Below are 26,271 nucleotides of genomic sequence, written 5' to 3' on the forward strand. Positions count from 1 at the left end.
AGCAGTAAAGAATATAAAAAAAATAGGGAGTGCTTCCGGGAAGATGGCGGAGGAGTAAGACACGGAGATCACCTTCCTCCCCACAGATACACCAGGGATACATCTACACGTGGAGCAGCTCCTACAGAACACCTACGGAACGCTGGCAGAAGACCTCAGACCTCCCAAAAGGCAAGAAACACCCCCCACGTACCTGGGTAGGGCAAAAGAAAAAAGAATAAACAGAGACACAAGGCTAGGGACGGGACCTGCACCAGTGGGAGGGAGCTGTGAAGGAGGAAAGGTTTCCACACACTAGGAAGCCCCTTTGTGGGCGGAGACTGCGGGAGGCGGAGGGGGAAGCTTCGGAGCCGCGGAGGAGAGCACAGCAACAGGGGTGTGGAGGGCAAAGTGGGGAGATTCCTGCACAGAGGATCGGTGCCGACCAGCACTCACCAGCCCGAGAGGCTTGTCTGCTCACCCGCCAGGGCGGGTGCACTTGGGAGCTGAGGCACGGCTTCGGTCGGAGCACAGGGAGAGGACTGGGGTTGGCGGCGTGAACACAGCCTGCAGGGGGTTAGTGCGCCACGGCTAGCCGGGAGGAAGTCCGGGGAAAAGTCTGGACCTGCCGAAGAGGCAAGAGACTTTTTCTTCCCTCTTTGTTTCCTGGTGCGCGAGGAGAGGGGATTAAGAGTGCTGCTTAAAGGAGCTCCAGAGACAGGCGCGAGCCGCGGCTAAAAGCGCGGACCCCAGAGACGGGCAGGAGACGCTAAGGCTGCTGCTGCTGCCACCAAGAAGCCTGTGTACGAGCACAGGTCACTATCCACACCCCCCTTCCGGGGAGCCTGTGCAGCCAGCCACTGCCGGGGTCCCGGGATCCAGGGACAACTTCCCCAGGAGAACGCACGGCGCGCCTCAGGCTGGTGAAACGTCACACTGGCCTCTGCCGCCGCAGGCTCACCCCGCACTCCGTGCCCCTCCCTCCCCCCGGCCTGAGTGAGCCAGAGCCCCCGAGTCAGCTGCTCCTTTAACCCCGTCCTGTCTGCGCAAAGAACAGACGCCGTCCGGTGACCTACACGCAGAGGCGGGGCCAAATCCAAAGCTGAGCCCCTGGGAGCTGTGAGAACAAAGGAGAGAAAGGGAAATCTCTCCCAGCAGCCTCAGAAGCAGCGGATTAAAGATCCACAATCAACTTGATGTACCCTGCATCTGTGGAATACATGAATAGACAACGAATCATCCCAAATTGAGAAGGTGGGCTTTGAGAGCAAGATTTATGATTTTTCCCCCTTTTCCTTTTTTTGTGTGTATGTGTATGCTTCTGTGTGAGATTTTGTCTGTATAGCTTTGCTTCCACCATTTGTCCGAGGGTTCTAAACGTCTGTTTTTTTTTTTTTTAAATTTTTTTCTTAATAATTACTTTTTATTTTAATAACTTTATTTTATTTTACTTTATCTTCATTCTTTCTTTCCTTCCTTCCCTCTTTTAAACAACAAATCATCACAAATTGAGGAGGTGGACTTTGAGAGCAAGATTTATGATTTTTTCCCCTTTTCCTCTTTTTGTGAGTGTGTATGTGTATGCTTCTGTGTGAGATTTTGTCTGTATAGTTTTGCTTCTACCATTTGTCCTAGGGCTCTATCCCTCTTTTTTTTTCCTCTTAATAATTATTTTTTTATTTTAATAACTTTATTATATTTTATCTTTATTTTATTTTATCACTTTCTTTTTATCCTTCCTTCCCTCCTTCCTTCCTTCCTCCCTCCCTCCTTCCCTCCCTCCTTTCTTTTCTTTCTACTTCCACTAATTCTTTCTTTCTACTTTTTTTCCCTTTTATTCTGAGCCGTGCGGATGAAAGGCTCTTGGTGCTGCAGCCGGGAGTCAGTGCTGTGCCTCTGAGGTGGGAGAGCCAACTTCAGGACACTGGTCCACAAGAGACCTCCCAGCTCCACATAATATCAAACGGCGAAAATCTCCCAGAAATCTCCATCTCAACACCAGCACCCAGCTTCACTCAAAGACCAGCAAGCTACAGTGCTGAACATCCTATGCCAAACAACTAGCAAGACAGGAACACAACCCCACCCATTAGCAGAGAGGCTGCCTAAAATCATAATAAGTCCACAGACACCCCAAAACACACCACCAGACGTGGACCTGCCCACCAGAAAGACAAGATCCAGCCTCATCCATGAGAACACAGACACCAGTCCCCTCCACCAGGAAGCCTACACAACCCACCAAACCAACCTTAGCCACTGGGGACAGACACCAAAAACAACGGGAACTACGAACGTGCAGCCTGCAAAAAGGAGACCCCAAACACAGTAAGATAAGCAAAATGAGAAGACAGAAAAACACACAGCAGATGAAGGAGCAAGATAAAAACCCACCAGACCTAACAAATCAAGAGGAAATAGGCAGTCTACCTGAAAAAGAATTCAGAATAATGATAGTAAAGATGATCCAAAATCTTGGAAATAGAATAGAGAAAAGGCAAGAAACATTTAACAAGGACCTAGAAGACCTAAAGATGAAACAAACAATGATGAACAACAAAATAAATGAAATGAAAAATACTCTAGATGGGATCAATAGCAGAATAACTGAGGCAGAAGAACGGATAAGTGACCTGGAAGATAAAATAGTGGAAATAACTACTGCAGAGCAGAATAAAGAAAAAAGAATGAAAAGAACTGAGGACAGTCTCAGAGACCTCTGGGACAACATTAAATGCAACAACATTCGAATTATAGGGGTTCCAGAAGAAGAAGAGAAAAAGAAAGGGACTGAGAAAATATTTGAAGAGATTATAGTTGAAAACTTCCCTAATATGGGAAAGGAAATAGTTAATCAAGTCCAGGAAGCACAGAGAGTCCCATACAGGATAAATCCAAGGAGAAATACACCAAGACACATATTAATCAAACTGTCAAAAATTAAATACAAAGAAATATTAAAAGCAGCAAGGGAAAAACAACAAATAACACACAAGGGAATCCCCATAAGGTTAACAGCTGATGTTTCAGCAGAAACTCTGCAAGCCAGAAGGGAGTGGCGGGACATATTTAAAGTGATGAAGGAGAAAAACCTGCAACCAAGATTACTCTACCCAGCAAGGATCTCATTCAGATTTGATGGAGAAATTAAAACCTTTACAGCCAAGCAAAAGCTGAGAGAGTTCAGCACCACCAAACCAGCTCTACAACAACTGCTAAAGGAACTTCTCTAGGCAAGAAACACAAGAGAAGGAAAAGACCTACAATAATGAACCCAAAACAATTAAGAAAATGGGAACAGGAACATACATATCGATAACTACCTTAAATGTAAATGGACTAAATGCTACACTTACCAAAAGGCACAGATTGGCTGAATGGATACAAGAAGAAGACCCATATATTTGATGTCTACAAGAGACCCACTTCAGACCTAGAGACACTTACAGACTGAAAGTAAGGGGATGGAAAAAGATATTTCATGCAAATGGAAACCAAAAGAAAGCTGGAGTAGCAATTCTCATATCAGACAAAATAAGACTTTAAAGACTATTAGAAGAGACAAAGAAGGACACTACATAATGATCAAGGGATCAATCCAAGAAGAAGATATAACAATTGTAAATATTTATGCACCCAACATAGGAGCACCTCAATACATAAGGCAAATACTAACAGCCATAAAAGGGGAAATCGACAGTAACACATTCATAGTAGGGGACTTTAACACCCCACTTTCACCAATGGACAGATCATCCAAAATGAAAATAAATAAGGAAACACAAGCTTTAAATGATACATTAAACAAGATGGACTTAATTGATATTTATAGGACATTCCATCCAAAAACAACAGAATACACATTTTTCTCTAGTGCTCATGGAACATTCTCCAGGACAGATCATATCTTGGGTCACAAATCAAGCCTTGGTAAATTTAAGAAAATCGAAGTTGTATCAAGTATCTTTTCTGACCACAACACTATGAGACTAGATATCAATTACAGGAAAAGATCTGTAAAATATACAAACACATGGAGGCTAAACAATACACTACTTAATAACGAAGTGATCACTGAAGAAATCAAAGAGGAAATTAAAAAATACCTAGAAACAAATGACAGTGGAGACACGATGACCCAAAACCTATGGGATGCAGCAAAAGCAGTTCTAAGGGGGAAGTTTATAGCAATACAAGCCTACCTTAAGAAACAGGAAACATCTCAAATAAACAACCTAACCTTGCACCTAAAGCAATTAGAGGAAGAAGAACAAAAACACCCCAAAGTTAACAGAAGGAAAGAAATCATAAAAATCAGATCAGAAATAAATGAAAAAAAAAATGAAGGAAATGATAGCAAAGATCAATAAAGCTAAAAGCTGGTTCTTTGAGAAGATAAACAAAATTGATAAACCATTAGCCAGAGTCATCAAGAAAAAGAGGGAGAGGACTCAAATCAATAAAATTAGAAATGAAAAAGGAGAAGTAACAACTGACACTGCAGAAATACAAAAGATCATGAGATTACTACAAGCAACTCTATGCCAATAAAATGGACAACCTGGAAAAAATGGACAAATTCTTAGAAATGCACAACCTGTGAAGACTGAATCAGGAAGAAATTGAAAATATGAACAGACCAATCACAAGCACTGAAATTGAAACTGTAATTAAAAATCTTCCAACAAACAAAAGCCCAGGACCAGATGGCTTCACAAGCGAGTTCTATCAAACATTTAGAGAAGAGATAACATCTATCCTTCTCAAACTCTTCCAAAATATAGCAGAGGGAGGAACACTCCCAAACTCATTCTACGAGGCCACCATCACCTTGATACCAAAACCAGACAAGGATGTCACAAAGAAAGAAACTATAGGCCAATATCACTGATGAACATAGATGCAAAAATCCTCAACAAAATACTAGCAAACAGAATCCAACAGCACATTAAACAGATCATACACCATAACCAAGTGGGGTTTATTCCAGGAATGCAAGGATTCAATATACGCAAATCAATCAACATGATACACCATATTAACAAACTGAAAAAGAAAAACCATATGATCATCTCAATAGATGCAGAAAAGCTTTTGACAAAATTCAACACCCATTTATGATAAAAAACCTCCAGAAAGTAGGCACAGAGGGAACTTTCCTCAACATAATAAGGACCATATATGACAAACCCACAGCCAACATCGTCCTCAATGGTGAAAAACTGAAAGCATTTCCACTAAGATGAGGAACAAGACAAGGTTGCCCACTCTCACCACTGTTATTCAACATAGTTTTGGAAGTTTTAGCCACAGCAATCAGAGAAGAAAAGGAAATAAAAGGAATCCAAATCGGAAAAGAAAAAGTAAAGCTGTCACGGTTTGCAGATGACATGATACTATACATACAGAATCCTAAAGATGCTACCAGAAAACTGCTAGAGCTAATCAATGAATTTGGTAAAGTAGCAGGATACAAAATTAATGCACAGACATCTCTGGCATTCCTATACACTAATGATGAAAAATCTGAAAGTGAAATCAAGAAAACACTCCCATTTACCATTGCAAAAAAAAGAATAAAATATTTAGGAATAAACCTACCTAAGGAAACAAAAACCTATATGCAGAAAATTATAAGACACTGATGAAAGAAATTAAAGACGCTACAAATAGATGGAGAGATATACCATGTTCTTGGATTGGAAGAATCAACATTGTGAAAATGACTCTACTACCCAAAGCAATCTACAGATTCAATGCAATCCCTATCAAACTACCACTGGCATTTTTCACAGAACTAGAACAAAAAATTTCGCAATTTGTATGGAAACACAAAAGACCCCGAATAGCCAAAGCAATGTTGAGAATGAAAAACGCAGCTGGAGGAATCAGGCTCCCTGACTTTAGAGCATACTACAAAGCTACAGTAATCAAGACAGTATGGTACTGGCACAAAAACAGATAGATCAATGGAGCAGGATAGAAAGCCCAGAGATAAACCCACGCACATATGTTCACCTTATCTTTGATAAAGGAGGCAGGAATGTACAGTGGAGAAAGGACAGCCTCTTCAATAAGTGGTGCTGGGAAAACTGGACAGGTACATGTAAAAGTATGAAATTAGATCACTCCCTAACACCATACACAAAAATAAGCTCAAAATGGATTAAAGACCTAAATGTAAGGCCAGAAAGTATCAAACTCTTAGAGGAAAAAATAGGACACTCTATGACATAAATCACAGCAAGATCCTTTTTGACCCACCTCCTAGAAAAATGGAAATAAAAACAAAAATAAACAAATGGGACCTAATGAAACTTCAAAGCTTTTGCACAGCCAAGGAAACCATAAAAAAGATGAAAAGACAACCCTCAGAATGGGAGAAAATATTTGCAAATGAAGCAACCGACAAAGGATTAATCTCCAAAATTTATAAGCAGCTCATGCAGCTTAATAACAAAAAAACAAACAACCCAGTCCAAAAACGGGCAGAAGACCTAAGTAGATATTTCTCCAAAGAAGATATACGGACTGCCAACAAACACATGAAAGAATGCTCAACATCACTAATCATTAGAGAAATGCAAATCAAAACTACAATGAGATATCATCTCACACCAGTCAGAATGGCCATCATCAAAAAATCTAGAAACAACAAATGCTGGAGAGGGTGTGGAGAAAAGGGAACCCTCTTTCACTGTTGGTGGGAATGTAAATTGATACAGCCACTATGGAGAACAGTATGGAGGTTCCTTAAAAAACTACAAATAGAACTACCATATGACCCAGCAATCCCACGACTGGGCATATACCCTGAAAAAACCATAATTCAAAAAGAGTCATGTACCAAAATGTTCATTGCAGCTCTATTTACAATAGCCCGGAGATGGAAACAATCTAAGTGTCCATCATCGGATGAATGGATAAAGAAGATGTGGCACATATATACTATGGAATATTACTCAGCCATAAAAAGAAACGAAATTGAACTATTTGTAATGAGGTGGATAGACCTAGAGTCTGTCATACAGAGTGAAGTAAGTCAGAAAGAGAGAGACAAATACCGTATGCTAACACATATATATGGAATTTAAGAAAAAAAAAGTCATGAAGAGCCTAGGGGTAAGACAGGAATAAAGACACAGACCTACTAGAGAATGGACTTGAGGATATGGGGAGGGGGATGGGTAAGCTGTGACAAAGCGAGAGAGAGGCATGGACATATATACACTACCAAACGTCAGGTAGATAGCTAGTGGGAAGCAGCCGCATAGCACAGGGAGATCAGCTCGGTGCTTTGTGACTGTCTGGAGGGGTGGCTAGGGAGGGAGACGCGAGAGGGAAGCGATATGCGAACATATGTATATATATAACTGATTCATTTTGTTGTAAAGCAGAAACTAACACACTATTGTAAAGCAATTATACTCCAATAAAGATGTTAGAAAAATAATATTAAAAAAAATGGAATACAAAGACATAAAGTCTCTAACAAGATAAGCAGGTACAAAGAAATCCAGGAAAATATTAAACAGAAGGATATGTTTATCAATTCAAAGCAGGCTTTCAACATACTATATTACTATACTACAGAAACCAGTATCTACTAATTGTTTTTTTAAAGTAGGACCTAAGATGCAATTTGCTAAAAACAGCAACTGTATCTATTAAAAAGTCATCTTATATTCATGTATCAGAGGAAAAAATTATTATAAGAATCAGGAAAGGCTATTAAATCATCACACACATGAAATCTGAACAACAGTTGCTAAAATACAGAAAATAAACATTTTTTTCAGCCTAAGATAAAGTCTTTATATTTTATTAAAGATCATTATGAAGGAAGGAACACAAATCAGGTCTTTCTCAAACCCTTCTTCCCCCTCAAAGACACAGATTGTGCTTCATTCTTCATTGAGTTCCAAGTGTTGGGCATAATAAAAATACTTAGTGAACATCTAATGATAATAAAAATGGTACAAAACCTTTAAATATAACTTTCAAAAATATTCTATTCTGCCATTCTACTCTTTCTTTCCCACGAACCAAATTAGTTAAGTCTGGCTGGGGATAAAATTTTAACACAGTTTACCCTCTAATATCAAAACAACCGATAACCCCAATCCTAACACTCAGGGGTTCCTACAACTAGTATCCATTAAATCAGCTTGTTCCAATCAAAAAACTATCCATTAAAAATCACCTCCAAATCATACAGTCTATGACATAACTCAAGAATAATCTCTTATCAGAAAAAGTGATATAAGCCATAAAGAAACCCTATTTCTTGGAAACCAAGAAGCACAATTATGCTTAGTTATGACTAAAGCTGAACCACACTTACTTTAAATATTTAGATAAGTCATCACTCAATTCTTTAGGGATGTAATCCGATATCAGACCATGGGCATAACAAATATAATCCTCTGAAAGAAACAGAATGGAGAATGAAAAAAAAATTAGTAATAATTATGGTAGTTTTACAGTCAAATTGACCAGAGTTCAAATTCTGGCACTGTCTGGCCTTAGAGAGTCACTGAAGCTTTTTTTTGTGAAACGGGGATGCTCATATCTATCTGTCACAGTAGTGGGGTAATCTGATGGATGGACATGTAGGATGATATCAAAGATATGATGAGATAATCAAGGACAATACAGTAGATGCCCACTAAATAACAGGTAAAAACTCAGGGTTCTTTTCTTAGCTGAGGCCCTTGAATACGGATAAAGTTCAAAAATCAGATGTAACAATATGAAATATTCATGTCTTTTTAAAAGGCTAATCTTTTCTAGGTTTGTTTCAATATAAAATAAATCTAATTATTTAACAGTAAATGAGTATGCTCATTTAAGAGAAATAATACATGATATGTCTCTATTAAGTACTTGCTTTATAAGAGTCCTGAATGTTATATATACCCCCAAACTAATAAAATGCCTTAAAAAACAGAAAAAAACAAAACTCAGCAGAGAGTATAATCATTACTTCTAAAGTATTTGGATTCTCAGTACTAAAATGAAACTCTGGTATCAATTAAATACAGAACATAAGAGAAAATCTGTTTTAAAGCTCTGTTCCTTAATTCAGTATTTTTTGTAGAATACTAGGGGATAATCAAACTTAATAGATGGGATAATCACAAGGGGATATAAACTACCAAAAGCAATATCCCAGGTTTGTTGCTGGGATATTCATTTTCTTCTTTTTTTCCTTTCTCTTCTACCTTCAATGTTAGGATAACAATTTGCCTCAGTATTACTTAGGAAGTGACTACTGCCTGGTCCACCTCATTCTCAAAAAGTCTTCAGTAAGAGATTTTCACTGCCAGCACAGAACTGAAAGTTATCACTGGACCCTTCTTAAAATACGCTCATGGTTCTGAGTTAGTAATTATCTAATGAGTCATGAATAGACAAAGTTATTCTAAGAAAGCCAATATATCATCTGTTTGCTTCTTCTGGTAGCATATCAAGCTAAAGATCTAAAAAAGGAAAGAATGCAGAGTATAAAGCTTACGTTATGGCTGGGAACCTAAATGGTCATGTAGCCAAGCCCAGACTCATATTTAGAGATTGGTACAAACACTGGCCTCGGAGCAGAAGACCTGGCCTGCTAGCTAGGATGGGTGACCTTGAATAAGTCATCTGCTTCTCTAAGACCACAGGTTTTCATTTTTAAAATGAGAAGATCTGTCTAAATAACCTCTAACACCCCTTCTCCTACTTTAACAAAAATCTATGGTTTTATCCATCCATCCATCCATCCACGCATCTGTCTATCTGTCCAGCCATTTGACTCAGTCCCTTCTCTTCTTTTGTTAAAGCCAATCAAAGACACTGACAGCTGGTAAACTCAGATGTCAAGGGCAAGTCTACCACTCCCAGAATGGCAGGAGCCAGCTATTATCCATATGTACAACGTACTGTAAGGTGGATTTCTGCGAGTCGAAGATTGCCTGAATTACCAACAGGCCACCGTTCCTAGTTCTTTTTTTTTTTTTTAATGATGAAACTCTGATGTTTTGGAGTTGTATACTGGAACAGGGGAACACTGAATTGGAGCTTAAAGTCAGAATAATGTCTGTCCTACCATTTCAGAAAGTTAATTGTATTAGATAGCTGTTTTTATTCAACTACACATATAAAAATAAGAGGACACTACACGGTAAAAAAGCAAAAAATTTACCTCAATAACCTAAAAGAAAAAACTGCCAATTGAATAAAGTTTCATCTAAAATCAAAATATTGAGACCTACAGTAGGACCTATGCTTCTTGAGAGTAAGATGCAAACAGATACAGCTCATTGGAAATCCTTGTGCCACACGAACAGTACAACAAGAAGGTTATGAGTGTGGGCTTAAGAGTCAGGCAAGCTCCATTAGTAGCTCAGCTCTACCATTTACTAGCTGTGTGACTTTGGACACAGCCTCAGGACTCTCACTGTAAAATGAGACTTAGATGGAGGGTCAGATGGGCTAATGTGTGCACACTGGCAGCTTAGTAAAAGGCTTGGCACACAACACACCCTCAATAAATGATAGCCAGGGTTGTGAGGGCTGTTATTACTGTTAGCGCAAAATATATATTTCTTGAATGAATGATTTAAGTATCAATTAGTGAAAGAAGTGAACTACGGCAGAAGTACTACTTGGTTCTGAAATAAAATGCACACCTGCCACAAGATCTATGAGAACACATCGGCAAGAATGTGAAGCTTCTGAGACATTAAGATTTTAAAATCATAAGACTGGCATTTACTCTGGTCAGCAACTTACTCCAGACAAAAATAATTTCTGATGAAATGATTTACTTACCTTCCTTGTCACTGGAAACCGGGTCACCAGAGAAAAATGCAGTAGACTGTACCCGGGCACCGACATTTACATTATTGGTTTTTAACGCTGCCATAGTCTGATTAACCTATGAAATAAACGAAAGGGGAATATCAGGGTATTTTCAACTAACTTTAGAAACCCCATGACTTTCCAGACAGTCCTCAATCCAGTTAAGATCCAGGAAGAAGTAGCCGAGGATCTAGAAATACCTTCACCAGATATCACAAGATGAGAGACAGCTGCACATCTGAAGAAGGGTGAAGGGTAGTAACAGCACTACGGGATGAGCTCAGTACATGGACTTCCTAAGGCCTACACAATATGAGAGCCCTGACTCTGGAGGCAGGCTGCTTGGGTTTGCTCTGTGACCATGGGCTAGTTACTTAACCTCTCTGTGCCTCTATCTATGAGAGGGGGATAAAGATAGTACCTATCTCATAGTACTGTTGTGAGTATTAAATGAGTTAATGTACGTTAAGCTCTTAGTACAGAAAATGGCACAAAGCTTATATGTAATGATTTTCTAAATAGAATAAATAATATAAATTTCTCACTTCCTAGGAATTTAAGAAAGGAAACACAATCAATAAACATAAACCTCACTTTGCTATTTTGTGTCATTATCATTTGCTAAGAGCAAAAACAAAATGCCAAGTTTCTGCTCAGTACTTCTCATTCTTCACCTACACAGAATTCCACTAATGCAAATACTACTTACCATTAAAGCAAATGAAAAGTGAAACATGGGTACTTTTCAAATCTTTTCACCACTCTGTACATAAGAACCTGATTAATTCTGCAAGGTTCATTTCTATGTTCCCAAATTCCCAATGTGCTCAGTAACATGATATTACAAACATGTTTTTCACATACAAGGTAGAAGAGAATCTTAGGAATCAGTACTAGAACTGGTATCCACTGAACTTACAAAAACTTTGTCATCCATAGATCTGGTCTGGCGAGATTCTTTGTCACGGTGAAAGTGTGCAATATCCTTAGACCAGTAGCTTTTTGTTTTTTCCTTTACTATACCCATAATAAGAAATACACAGCAACCCAATACCCCAAAACATATATAAGTACGTTTCATACAGTCATACTTAATACTTGCCCATACTCTGTGCTATCTTTTAATACATCCTATCCTATCCTATTCCATTCCATTCTAAGAGAAATACTGATTGTGATCCACTAAATCGATTTGAAAAACACTGCCCAAGACCTTATATTGGTCTAATTCTTAGGATCATTAAGATACAGGGTTTGCCTGGAAGATGACCCCTCTTCAGCATCCAGACACTAAGCCTGAATCCCATCTGCCTGGTCCCCTGTGGGTCATGTGTGAGCAACGTCGACCTCTGAGACGCCTATAGGACTGACAGCATCAAGTGCACGTAGCCCTGGTATCACCTGGCTTGAAAGACTCAAGTCTACACCAACAAATAGCAAGAACTTCTTCATTCTCACTGGTGAGGACCACAGGGAAATGGGGATGCAGGTCAAAGGAACACATCAAGCTAAAACAATACATCAATTAGGGAGAATGAAAAGCCAAAGATTCTTCTCCCACTTGGAGGTCTTTGTACAGCTTCTCTCTTGCAGTTGATGTTCAAGATGGTCTTTGGGGTCAGGCTTACTACCTTCTCTAAATATGTTTAAAAAGGAGCATTAAACTCTTTCTGCCACAAGGCATTGGAGAGGTACCGTACCTTTTTTTCCAGCCATTTTAATGTCTTCTCTTTGCTGTACTTGTAATATTTCTTCTTGTCTATTTCTGGATTAAATTAAAAGAAAAAAAAAGACAGTGCAGTGGATTAAACAAAAAATAAACTCGTAAGTTTATATCGTATACAAGATAACGGTTTTAAAATATTTCAGGGAATTCCCTGTCAGTCCAGTGGTTAGGACTCTGCTTTTACTGACAGGGCCTGGGTTCAATCTCTAGTTGGTGAACTAAGGTCCCATAAGCCGTGAGGCGCGGTCAAAAAAAAAAAAAAAAATCCTAATATTTTACACTTTTGAAAAACTCAATTTATAACCCTGGGAACATACTTGAGACATTAAAAAAAATCCCTAAACAGAACTGGGATACCTCAGCTCTCAACCAACTATTAAATGAGTGGAAATTTAAGAAAATTATCAAATTATACAAACTGTCCTTATCACAAGGAGAAATTTTTTTCCCTTCTTTTTATTCTATCTATACGAGATGGTGGATGTTAACTAAATCTACTGATAGTCATTTCAAAATATATGTAAATCAAACCATCATTTTGTACAACTTAAACCTACACAGTAATATATGTCAATTATTTCTCAATAAAACTGAAAACAATTCTACAGATAAATCTGGAGAAAAGGTAATTTTTTAATTGAAGTATAACTGACATACAATATCATATTAAGTTTCAGGTGTAGTGATTTGATATTTATACACATTCTGAAATGGTCACCACAATAAATCTAGTCATCGTCTCAAAAGGTAATTTTTAAAACTCAGCAAATTAACATACTGAGCAATCTTAATTTTTCTGAATAATTTTAAGCTCACCTCAATGTTTTCAATGAAAGACTCCTTTTGTAAAATAAAAACGGAAATCCTAAGAAAGAAAATTGAAGCTAAATGCAGGTGCCTATGAAGTTCATTGCATTCATTCAGGAAAAGAATCTTGTTAACTATTTAGTGCTGTTCTGGTGGGATTAGTGGAGAAAGAAGAAAAGATATATCTATCTTCCAATGTATTACCAATATAGCCATAGCTATTTCAGGGGAATTTAGAGTAATGATAGGCTCAATCTGGCCCTTTATGGAGATAAAAGTTTCATCTCATATAAATTATACTTCTCCTCCTCACAATCCAGCTAGCTTTATGTAATCTAACGACTTAATGTCATACATGGTATATGATATTAAGCCGTTATTTCCTTGGTAACACTTCATTCACAGGGTTTCTTGCTTTCTGTGCAGTCAGCAGACGCAGCTCTTCCACTCCGGCCTCCCGCCTCCATGCAGGAGTTACCTTCGTGACCACTGGAATTCCCACGACCAGATGCAAACTCGCCACATGTGACTCTGCTTGAATTACACAGAATGACGCTTTCTCTTTCCTCATGATCATGGTGGGAAACGGAAACTGCTTGTTCAGGGGTGTTTTTCAGCAGTCTGTTAAACTGCTTGAAGTTTCACTGAACGGTTGGTATGGGGAAGGGCTGGCCTGAGCTCTTGCACATTTCCTCCCCATTTCAGCCTGTGGTCGTCAACACTGTGGGCAATAGGAGGTGGATGGAGTGGGTGCTGGACCTTTGCACCCATCTCCTCAGGACACGTCACTGGAATAATGAAAATGAGGGACCCACTTCTGGCATTGCCAGAGTTTGAGAATTCCAAGGCGCAATGCCTGCTCTCCTGGAGCCAGGACTGCTTGGCAAACAGCGTGCTGTGGAACCAAGGCAGATGAGGCTATACTCAGCCTCCCTGGAGGTGATATAATATTTCTTTGTACAAAAATAGGGAGAATTCTAAGAGCATACAGCAGTCACTTAGAACATGTATGCTGCTGAATGAGTCTCAGACGTTCTGATCATTGCCCGAGACTATCTCGATAGAGGCTCAGTGGTCAGGTCTCTCCCAGGAATCCCACCTTGACTCTGCCACTCACTTGTCTCTTGTCTCTACCTCCAAATTTCCTGAAAGGACATTCTACAACCTGCCATAGCTTTCCTCCCTCTCGTTCACTCTCTGAGCCCCTTGCAGGCCACTTCTTTCCCTCTGGAAATGCTGGTTCAGAAGAAGTGGAGACCAGGCTATGAGCCGTACTGCTGGGGCTCCTACACCCCCAGCGCACGATGTCACCTCAGGAAGTCACCTATTGAATGAGGTGATGGCACAACATCTGGCACACATCAAATACTTAGTATTAGTTATGAAAAAATTAAATTATAACTTGTTAATGATAATAACATCAGAGTCTAATGTATAGTCAGGCCTGTGCTAAGTTCTTCATACACAGTTTCTCATTGAATGCTCAGAATGAATCTCAGGTAAAAACTACTATTTGTCCCCATATTAAAAAATTAGGTTTGAGTGAAGTTAAATAAATTGTCCAAAGTCACTGAGCTGGTAAACAGGAGCATGGATTCCTTCCCAACCTGACTTCAAAGCCGTGCATCTGGTGTTCATTTTACTGAGATCAATTAGTCCTCACCCCACTCAGTACTTCCGCCCCTATTCCTTATGGGAAAAGACTCTCCACCATGGACCTATACAACCTTTCTCTTGGTCATTCTGCATCTCTAATGGCTTTTCCTCTGACTCTTTTCCGGCTCCACTGCCTCCTCCTTGGACGCCAACTTGTATCTCTCTCTGGGCATGACTTCATCCTGTCTTAGCAAGACTAAACCCATCCAGGAAGCCCAGAGCCCCGAGCTGAGGCTCTGTGTGTCATCTTCCTCCCAAATCACCTTCCTGGTCGCCCAGGCTTGAGTCACTCCTGCCTTGCTTCCCACTGGATTCCGTGGGAGACAGGAAGGAGCCAACATTATCTTGTAGAGAACAACGAGGGAGGAAGAATCAAAACAAACAAACAAAAAAACCCCCAAACAAACTGTGTCTGAAATCAGGAGGCTTAGCTTCTTGTGCTGGATCAGTTCTACTTCATTTTTTTAAAAAAACAACTGTATTTAGGAATAATGTTCGTATGATTAACACACCCATTTTTGGTGTACAATTTGAGGAGTATGGCCACATGTCTACATACAGTCATGTAACCACCAGCCCAAGAAGTTCCCCGGAGCTTACAGTCAATTCTCTCACCCCTATCCAGATCTCAGGTAACCACTGATCTGCTATGATTACAGAATTGTTTTTGCTTTATTCTAGAACATCATAGGAATGGAATCATACAGTAAGTACTTTTTTGTGACCCTCTTCTTTTGCTCAACACAATTTCTGTGAGATTCTTCCATTTTGCTGCAGCTAGCAATAGCTCTTTCCTTTGTATTATGGAGTAGTATCCTGTGTATGGATATCCCATGTTTTGTATACCCACTCACTTACTGAAGGGCATTTAGGTTGTTTCCAGTTTTGGGCTATTTTGAAAAAGTTGCTCTGAACATTCTTGCACAAATCTTTGTATGGACATATGTCTTCATAACTCTTGGGCAAATACCTAGGAGTAGCATTACTGAGTTGTAAGAAATTGTCAAGTGGTTTGACCATTTTATGCTTCCACTAGCCAGGTAGGTGAGTTCCCGTTGTTCCATAACTTACTGGTAGTGTCTGTCTGTTTTATTTTAGCAGCTCTGGTGGATATCAGTGATATTTCCCTGTGATTTTAATTTACATTTTTCTGGTGACTAATGATATTGAACATCTTTTCATGTGCCTTATTCATAAATCTTCTTTTGTGAAGTCTGTTCAAACCTTTTGCTGATTTTTCTACAGGGCCTGATATCATCTTATTATTGTGTTAGAAGAGTTCCTTTTACATTTATATATATCTTTTATCAGATATATGTCATATAAATATTTTCTTCCAACTGTGGCCTGTCTTCTTTTCTTAATAGTATCTTTCAAAGACCAGAAGATATTAATTTTAATGACATGTAATTTATAATTTTTTTGTATGGTTAGTAGTTTTTGTGTCCTATGAAATCTTTGCCAATCCTCAAGGTCACAAAGGTTTTCTTCTGTGGCTTCTTCCAGAAATTCAATAGTTTTCATTTTTGCATTTAAATTATTGATCCATTTCAAGTTAATTTTTCTGTATGACTCTGAGGTGAGAGTTAATGTTAATTGTTTTTCATATGGATATCCAATTTTTCCTGGTTATTTGTTGAAAAGATTATCCTTTCTCCCATTAAATTATCTTGACACTGTTGGGAAAAAAAAACAATTGGCTACATAAATGTGGGTCTACTTCTGTTCTATTTGGTTCCATTTATCTATCTACTTAACCTTATACCAATGCCATAATTTCTTTATCATTGTAGCTTTACAGTAAGTCTTGAAATCAGGTTGTGTAAGTTCTCCAACTTTGTTCTTCTTTTTCAAAATTGTTTTGGCTACTGTAGATCCTTTGCACAGTCATATAAATTCTAGAATCAGCTTCTCAGTTTCTACCAAAAAAAAAAAAAAAAAAAAAAAGCCTGATAGACATTCCATTAACTCTATAGATTACTTTGGAGAGAACGGACATCTTAACAATATTAAGTCTTCTAATTCATGAACATGGTATATCTCTCTACTTATTTAATTCTTTAATTTCTCTGCAATGTCTTGTAATGTTCAGTGTACTGGTCTTGCACATTTTACGTTTCATTTATCCTTACAACTTCATGATTTTTTATGTTATAAATGGTGTGCTTTTATTACACTGTCCAATTGTTCACTGCTAATATACAGAAATAGAATTTTTCTATATTGACCTTATATCCTGAGAACTTATTAGTTCTAGTGATTTTTTTTTTTTTTTGGTAAATTCTTTGGAGCTTTTTACATACATGACCATACTGTTTATGAAAAAAAGATAGTTTCACTATTTACTTTCTGATCTGCATAGCTTTTATTTATTTATTTATTGGCATGTGGGATCTTAGTTCCCTGACTAGGGATTGAACCCATGCCCCTGCAGTGGAAGCATGGAGTCTTAACCACTGGACTGCCAGGGAAGTCCAAATTTTTTTCTTATCTTATTGCAAATGCTAGGATTTCCACTAGCAGGATGAGGAGTTGATATTCTTATCTTGTACCAATCTTAGGGGAAAAGTGTGTTCAGTCTTTTACAAGTGTGATATTACTTGCAAAAGTAATGAAGTATGATATTAGCTTATGTTTGTCATGGATGTCCTTTACCAGAAGGAAGAAGCTCCCTCCTATCTCTAATTTGCTGAGAATTTATATTATGACTGAATTTTGTCAAATGTTTTTTTCTGCATCTACTGGGATGATCACAGTTTTCCTTTTGTAATGTATAAATATGGTGACTCATACTGATTGATTTTCTAATGTTCAACCAACTCTGCATTCTTATGATAAACCTCACTTGGTTATAATGTACTATCCTTTTTACATAGTTAATTTGCAAATATTTTTAAAGGATTTTTCCATCTATGATCATAAGGGATACTAGATTAGTTTTCTTTTTGTAATAACTTCGATTTTGGTATTGGGGCCATTCCAGTTTCATAAAATTAGTTGGGAAATATGCCTTCTTCATTTAATTTCTAAAAGAATTTGACTAAGTATCATTATTTCTTTGAGTATTATTTTTTTCTTAAAGTATGGTAGAATTCACCAGTGAAGCCAGCTGGGCCTGGAGTTTTTTTCCTAGGAAGTTTTTAAATTACAAATTTATTTCTAACTAAACATTCCCCTGGACAAGATGATCACTAAGAAGTACCAAGCTTGAATATCCCAAAATACTATATAAGGATGAAGTGCATAAACTACTGTTTAATTTTAAAATTTACACATTTTGATAAGCAAGGTGGTTTAAAATATTCACGAAGGCCACAGATTACCCACAATTATGAAAAATACCATAACATGTTCTATTGTGTCCTAAATTTAATATTTGCGAGTTTGTGAGTTAGATGACATGTGCACATGCTGGAAAGGTTTCTTTCCCTAATGTGTCTGGTGCCTATAAAACTGGTCTCAAACATCTGGAAAGATTGGGTTTACAAAATAAAGATGGAATAAAAAGGAGTCCACAATTAAATAACATGTTCAGCAATTGGGTAATCAGTTCACAAACTTGAATTTCCCTGATGTATTGTTGAACAAACTGCCTGGAGCAGATTTTCACATCTACTTTCTGAATGTTTTCCATAACTGAGAAACTCATATGGTCTCTTTTTTTTTTCCTGCCTCCTGGGGATAGAAACTTGGCAACTGTGCTTGGGGTATTTTAATCAGGTAAGTTTTCCTGGCTCTTCCTGTTAATCACAATGAACAGCACAGCAGAGCTTTTGCTTGCAATATGAAACAGAGTATTATACTCAAGATGAAGTTCATAACCCTTTATTAGTCCTTTCCCCTGTCATCTCTCCACTGAATGGGAGCTTTTTTGGCAAGAAGCATGCTGAGCCCCAGAGCTAGCAAACTGAGACACATCGTTTCCTTCACTAATAAAGCAGGCAGTGCTAACTAACTAAGGTCACCACCATCATCATTCAGGATGCAAACAACTGTGGCTGGGTTTATTCGGCAGGGAGAAGGAAAGGTTCTCATAAACCTAGCAGGCTTAACGAGATCTTTAATGCCACAGACTTTTGAGACAGCATCTGGAGTCCAATATCAAAATAGCTGGCTGGGGAATTTGAGCATTTCAGGTTTTTACTCTCTCTGCACAGTGCCTGTGGGGAGGATGGAATTGAAAAAACATCAACTTTCCTCTTTATCTCTGCTCCCTGTCACGGGTAGTACCTGACCACTCTTTAGCAGTCTTCTTTGTTTCTTAGTTAAAAACCCTAGCAATAAAATAAAGAGAATGGAACCAAATACTAACTTAAAAATAGACAAAAATCTAATTCAAACAAGCAGCCAGGACCCAAGGCAATCACTAAAAGAGGATGCCTGGAAAACAGAACGCTCACTGCCAGGATGAGAATTGTCTTTTCCTTAAGCTGTAGAAGTTCCCACTGTCTCCTTTCCTGTCTCTCTCTTTGTCTCACAAAGAGACATTATTAATGGGATATAAAAGACTAACAAAAAATTAAGTTTCTATTTTTACATGAGACAACACCTAAAAACTCTAAGTCTCCTGGAAGCGTTACACAGTTGTAAGAAGGAAGAGGAAGAGTTGCCATCAGACAGACATGGGTTCAAACCTTGATTTTACCACTTCAAGTTCTATGATGTTAGTCAATGTGCTTAAACTCTTTGAGCTTCAATTTCCTCATTTGTAAAAATTCTGGTTCTACTAACAATGAAAGGGAATTACTGCAAGAATTCAATAACATACGTAAAACAACAAGCATGGAGATGATATATAATAATTTGTTAATATATGGTAGACATTTTTATTATTATCTGATTATCCCCATTCTCCTACTTAAACCACTTGACTCTGTATTAATCAATGGACCATCAAACAAATGTGCATTGGTCACTTACTGTATACCTAGTACTTAAACATCAGCAAAGAATTTAAAATTTCTAGTTCACAAGCCTTAATGGTACAAACATTTATTGAGCACTTACTCTACACCCAGCACTCTCTGGGCACTGATTTACTTGTATGATTTCATTTAATTCCTAAAGCATCTCTTTGTGGTAGATAGTAGATACTATTAACTGCAATTCTTAAATAATGTTCATATGCTGTAATTTAGAGATCTCAACACTCTAAAGGCAAGAGAAGGAAAGCTTTACTTTATGATTTAGAACAACTTTGCAGAGTACTAATTATAACATATGGTAGAATATGAGGGATACTCTTAATCCTTCATCTCACAGATCAAGGATGCTGAAAAGTTTGAATGATTTGCTCAAAACCATGTAGCAAATACATTCTTAATTTTTCTTGTAGGTTATCAAATCCTGTGATCAGATTACCAGATTGTTCCTAAAGAAATTCTTTCCCTGAAAGAGATATGAAGCAAAAATAACAAAACATTAACACTGGTTGATTTTGTGGTTGGAGACAAATATTTGTAGCTTGTTCCCGAGTTTTTCTGTACCTTTAAATTTTTTGATTAAAAAGACTGCCTCCCTTGCCCATGTACTTTCATTTTCAAAGCAGTTATATCATCAACCTTTATACATGCCAGGTTTCTAAAAACCCTAGGCCTCAAATTTTTCTTTCTTTCTTTTTTAATGACAGTAAGGCAAAACAAAGTAATTTAGGTTAAATTTCGCAGGTAAAAGATGTATGCAATTCTCTAGAAGTCTTGGCAGTTCCTTCATAATTTAATTCTTCCCCTAATGAACTACATTCTGTAAATCTTAAAATAATGGAAGGTTCAAAAACAAAACAAAACAAAAAATTTTTTTTCTGCCCGTGCTGCGCAGCTTCCGGGATCTTAGTTCCCCGACCAGGGACTGAACCTGCACCCTGGGCAGTGAAAGCACGGAATCCTAACCACTGGACCGGCAGGGAATTCCCCCCCAATTTTTTAAAAACAAGAAATAATAAGATCTCTAATGCCTCAACCTTCAAAAAGGCCTCTTCATCAAAACAGAAGCAATTCCACATCGCTTGCTTCACCCCTTGACGCAGAACACAAATATGTGAAATATTTTTCTTTATGTCATTTCTGTATACAAGGACAGCATACTAAGACAGACATCATTTTCCACAAAGGTCCAAAGAGAAACACACAGTAGCTTGAAGTTTACAACTGGTTATTTAGAGCTGGTCAAACAAGACAAGTATAGGGCATTCACTTTTTATTACAGCAGAACTTCCAAAAGTTAGGCGATGTTGAGAAGTGAAAGAGATTAGGACAGTTCAGATAATGATTCACCAGACGGTCAGGGGGTCAGTGAGCAAGGAGGAAGGAATGGAAGTGAGGGAAGCTCCTGCTTTGGAACACAGGCTGTACACTAACAAATGACAATGCTTTAATACTATTTCTGAATTTGGGCTGCTGGGTTTTGGTTTCAGGCAACTGTTCTTATACAGCTATTGGAAGATTTTTGGCTAATGAGTTAATCGTGTTGTCAGCTTCCATTAACTTGGCAAAATGAAAATGACTTGTAATTATTCCTCACTGCTTTAGTTTTCAGAAATGGCTATGAGCTACTTCATTTGTCACCCACAAAAAGATTACTGTCTCCTGCCAAGATCAGCACCAGGGAGTGTCATTAATAGCGCTGCTTTGATAAAAACCTGGGCACCACATACCCCTCAGGCTCAAAACAGAGCTCTGTGTCTGGCCAAGTGTGAATTTAGTAGAACCTTCGAATGTGAAATGCAATGAATGAGGTTTTCTCTTTTTCCACCGTAAGCTTACACTTCTTGGAGTCACCACTTTCTTGGTCCTAGAAGAACTACCCTAGTTGGCCAAACCATCTAGAACCCCAAATAACCATAACTTATCAGCCTGCTGTTTCGGTTCTCACACTGTGTTTCCGTATTAACTCTAAAACTACTTGGATGATTTTTGGAGACACTGATGCTAAGTCTGAATGCTATTACAAACCTGTCAAAACACATTCACACACTGCCTCACTTCCTCCTCTCAAAATTCAAATGAATGCCTACAACTCATCTCTGTCACCCCCAGCCTGCTCCTCGCACCCATGTCCCCTGTCTCCAGGGGGCCATCTCTACCCATCCTGTGGGTCAAGGCACAAACCCAGAAGCCATCCTTGATTCCTCCTTCTCTTGACCATCATCCAGTCAACACACGAGGCTGCTACTTCCTTCTGGTTCCACCTCCTAAGCTCAGGTGACCATCACCTCCCGCCTGGACCACAGCAGCAGCCTCTGGGGACCAGACCTTAGCTTCTCCACACAATAGCACTGCCCTACTTAAAACTTTGCTGACACTCCACTACCATTAGGTCAAGTCCAGACACGTATAAGGCCCTTCACCACCTGAACCCTTGCGCAGCACTCTCCCCTGTTCTTTCCTTACTAACCTAAACGCATCACTGAACTTCCTGGATCTTGCTAAGCATGACAAACTTTTCCATACATCCATGCTGCTACTCTGACTTAGCCTCCACTTAGAGGTTATCTCCCACAGGAAAGCAACACAATACCCCCCTACCCGCACTTCCCACCCTACCTAGGCCAGGTTATAAACCTGTCCTGTGCGTCCCCACAAAACCCCGAGTTCACGTCCCTTATTCCCTACTGTCATTGCCCTACTTGTCATTTGTCTCCATCAGAGTAGAAGCAAAGTGAGGCAAAGGATAATATTTTATTTATAACTATCCCTAGAGCCTGGCTCTAGTGCTCAACATATGCTTCTTAGTAGGTGCTCAATAAATGTTTCTTGAATCAATAAAGGCATAGATTTTATTCAATTTTACAAATGAGAAACCTGAGGCAGAAAGTAGTTGAGTCACTTACCTAAAGTCACAGCCTAGTTGAAAGAAGAGCTGAGACTAAAGCCTGAGCCTCGTGAATCCTGGCCCTGCAGGAGACAGGCCACCATATTTCACTGGTTCAAATTTCGCAGACTGAACAAGCCAGTGCAATAGAGGATGAATATTGACAAGTGGAAGCAAATCTGAACGACAGCTTCCCCTATGACCCACACAGAATAAGCATCACATTCCACAGGCCTCCAAGCCACTGCATTCTCAGACAGATGCCCAGCTTTTCTGGCAGCCATAAACCTGATTTCAAAGGCCGTATGCCATACCTTTCTCCTCTGTCACATGTCGAAGTAACTTCTCAAGTTCAGGAAGTTTCAGCAACAAGATGCAATTCGGAAACATGTCATCCATCACAACTTGTTCCAGGGGCTGAAACTTTCCCTGAAAAAAAGACTTTAGTCAGTCAGGATGCAAGTACTCCAGTCAACAAATTCATACATTAAAAAAAAGAGACAAAGATATATAACCTCATAGCTGGACCTTTAAACTAAATTCAAAGTCACTTGTTCCACCTAAGGATTCCCTTAACGGGACAGGCTCCAGAACTGACTCTCGGCTCCCTTCAGGAAGCTCTTGAAAGCGCCTGGGTTCCATCAAGTGGCAAGAAATGTTTTAATTTAAATGTTCTCTTTTTCCTTCAGATAGTAAGAATAATTCACAGGTTTCCCAAATTACTGTCTTTAGATTCCTACCTTAATCTATATTCTTCCATGATCACCCAATGTGTTAAATATTTAACTACTTTAAAGTAATATTTTACTAATATGTAATGGACTACCACACAGTCTTGACATCATCATTTCATAATACACTAATGTTTCATTCTTGTTTTCTTTACCATATATATATAAAAAGGTTTTGCAATAAGAAATTTGTTTGAATATAAAGTTAATAACAGTTGGGAGAGCTAGACAGAAGAATTATTTTTACTGACGTTAAAATAAATCATGTTTAACAAAGAATGGGTCAACATTTTGAAAATACATACTAATATTTTTTTAATTAAATAGGAAAAGATCACATCTAAAATGTAGGCGAGGAAATATCTGAATGCCTCACGGGCTACTTTAAGGGGCACTTTAAGTATTTGAGAAGAGAGAGCAAGATGGTTTACAGTGAAAGCCAACTACCACCATGAGCTTCATTCTGCATCTGCCTCCCTGAACCAGCCACAGCACCCCCAGAGCCCCCCAGAGGGCCAGGGTGAGGATTAATTCACCAGAGTCAGGGTCTTAATGGGAAATAGGCAAACAGTTCCCCCAATGGGGGAGGGCCTTTAAAGGTGCATCAACACAGGTACTGATACTAAGGCTGGTTGGTGGCTTCCTCCCGCTAATGTATCCTAGAAACAGCAGGAACGGGAGCCACCTGAAGTTTCCATCTTCCTCCCTGAATACTTCTAGGGCCTTCCTGGTAGCGACTAGAACCGTTTCTGCTCCTTAGAGATACACAGCTCACCGGCCTCACTGCTCGCCGTGCCCTAATTACAGCGGCTACCGCAGTAGCTTCCAGGTAAGGGGGAAACATGATTAAACTAAGGAATAAAACTTCACTAATCCACAATAAAGAACACAGAATGTAGGAGAGGAGGAGAATAAGAGACGACAAGGTGCATCAGGAGAAAGCACCACCTAAAGTTTTAAGTCAGTTTTATTACTCTCAGTATTTATCACAAATTAAGCCAATATAAATACAAAACACGAGTTTTGGAGAATGGATCTAAGTACTCAGTGAGAACCCATAAGCACTTAAACTATTTGCAGACATGAGAGTGCAAAAATAAGATTCCTCTAAGTGTTTAAATAACACCCTTCCTTAAGTTGTCATTTCGAAGGTTTTCAAGCTGTGGCTGGTGGATCCCTGGGAGATACAGTACCCCTGCAGGGGGTCCACAAGCTCCAAACTATTTTCAAGCTAAGGCTACAACGCTACTTGCATTTTCACTGTGTCAACATTTGCACTGATGATTTCAATGCAAAGGTGGGTAAAAGCCCTGGCTCCTCAGCACCAGTCAGGGTGGTACCAGCAAACGTCCAGCAGCCGCTGCACTCTTCACCGCCATGGACAAGCAGGTAAAAAAATCCCAGCTGCACTTAAGGATTTCCTTGATCAAGGAGCGAAAGCAATTTCTTTTATTTAAATCTTGACCTTGGAGTGCAAGTAGGTTAAATGCTCTGTGTGATGAAAGTCAAATGTGGCTGAAGTACTTCGGCTATCGCCGAGGCTCAGAGATCATCTCAAGGAAAGCGCTGTGTGACTGTCCGAGTTGCGAGCAGAACTAGCTGCCTTTTTCTCAATTTTTTACCCAAAAGAACCACTATGAACTATGGTTATTCAGACTTGAGTACTGACAGCACATAAATTAAGTGAACCTGTCACTTCAAGGGAAAGATTGACAGTGCTTGTAGCCAACGATAAAATTTGAACTTTAAAGCAAAAATTAGAATTGTAGAGAATTTGTCTGCCACTATGACAAGCTTCCCAACACTCAGTTTTCTAAAGAGATCACTGGTAATATTAAATTAACAAAGGTGTGTGCGTGTGCGGGGGTTGTGTGTATGTGTGTGTGTGTGTGTGTGTGTGTGTGTGTGTAATAAGGTGTGTAGACATTTGGAAGACCCGCATAATTCAGTGAGACAATATTTTTCCAAATGACCAATGCATGATATTGCAAAGTAATATGCGGGAAAGATCCAATAGATTTTAACGTAAGAGAGTGTTAAAAACCAGACAGCAGGCCCAAAATGGAGTCGTTTGTGCTAAGCCCAAACAGAGACTTAATTTAATTAGTTTCAGCTCACCCAGAAGAGGAATCTTAAACCAGCCAATCAGTAATCTGCTAACGAGCACTAGCCAGGTCATTTGCCTGATAGACGCCAGGCATGCCCTAAAGAAACGTGACGTTGCCACAACCAATCCCCCTTCAGTCTAGTTGAACTTCCTTGTTCTTATTCCCTTCTGGCTGGAAAAGTTTTTCATTTTGTACAGTTCCCTGGAGCTTCTTTCTGTCTGCTAGAATAGATGCTGCCCAATTCGTGAATCATTCAAGAAAGCCAATAAGATCTTTAAAATTTACTCATTTGAATTTTGTTTTTTAACAAGAACACGGAAAGTTCATTGACAGGGTTTCAGATTCCACATTGCAACTAACTTTTAAGAAACCACCACTTGTTGGTTTTTGGAGTAGTATCAAAGCAGAGTATCCACAACTATCTAAAAGGCTAATATACAATTCCTTCCTTTTCTGACCTCACATGTGAAAGGCTGCATATTCTTTACACACGTCCACTCAAACAGTGTATGGAAACAGACCGAATGCAGAACAAGATGTGAAAATCCAGTTGTCTTCTCTCAAGCCAGACATCAAAGAGATTTGCAAAAATGTAAAACAGTACCATACT

The 26,271-nt window shown here is 38.9% G+C and overlaps 1 protein-coding gene across 18 annotated transcripts in view; it reads right to left on the reverse strand.

The window, feature by feature from the left end:
• RNASEH2B (ribonuclease H2 subunit B) overlaps positions 1–26,271 on the reverse strand; it is a 798,611-nt gene that overhangs the window by 28,127 nt on the left and 744,213 nt on the right. For all 18 annotated transcript variants that reach the window (XR_013824794.1, XR_013824795.1, XR_013824796.1 and 15 more), the window contains 4 exons: positions 23,137–23,251; positions 12,525–12,589; positions 10,795–10,900; positions 8,324–8,405 (listed from right to left, as the gene is read on the reverse strand). Coding sequence is in view for 15 of the 18 variants with exons in the window: in XM_079902667.1 (XP_079758793.1) it covers positions 8,324–8,405; positions 10,795–10,900; positions 12,525–12,589; positions 23,137–23,251 (368 nt within the window). In the remaining 3 variants the exon portion in view is untranslated. The remainder of the gene's footprint in view (positions 1–8,323; positions 8,406–10,794; positions 10,901–12,524; positions 12,590–23,136; positions 23,252–26,271) is intronic.

Source organism: Stenella coeruleoalba (genome assembly GCF_951394435.1).
Source record: "Stenella coeruleoalba genome assembly, chromosome: 18".
Lineage (NCBI taxonomy): Eukaryota > Metazoa > Chordata > Mammalia > Artiodactyla > Delphinidae > Stenella > Stenella coeruleoalba.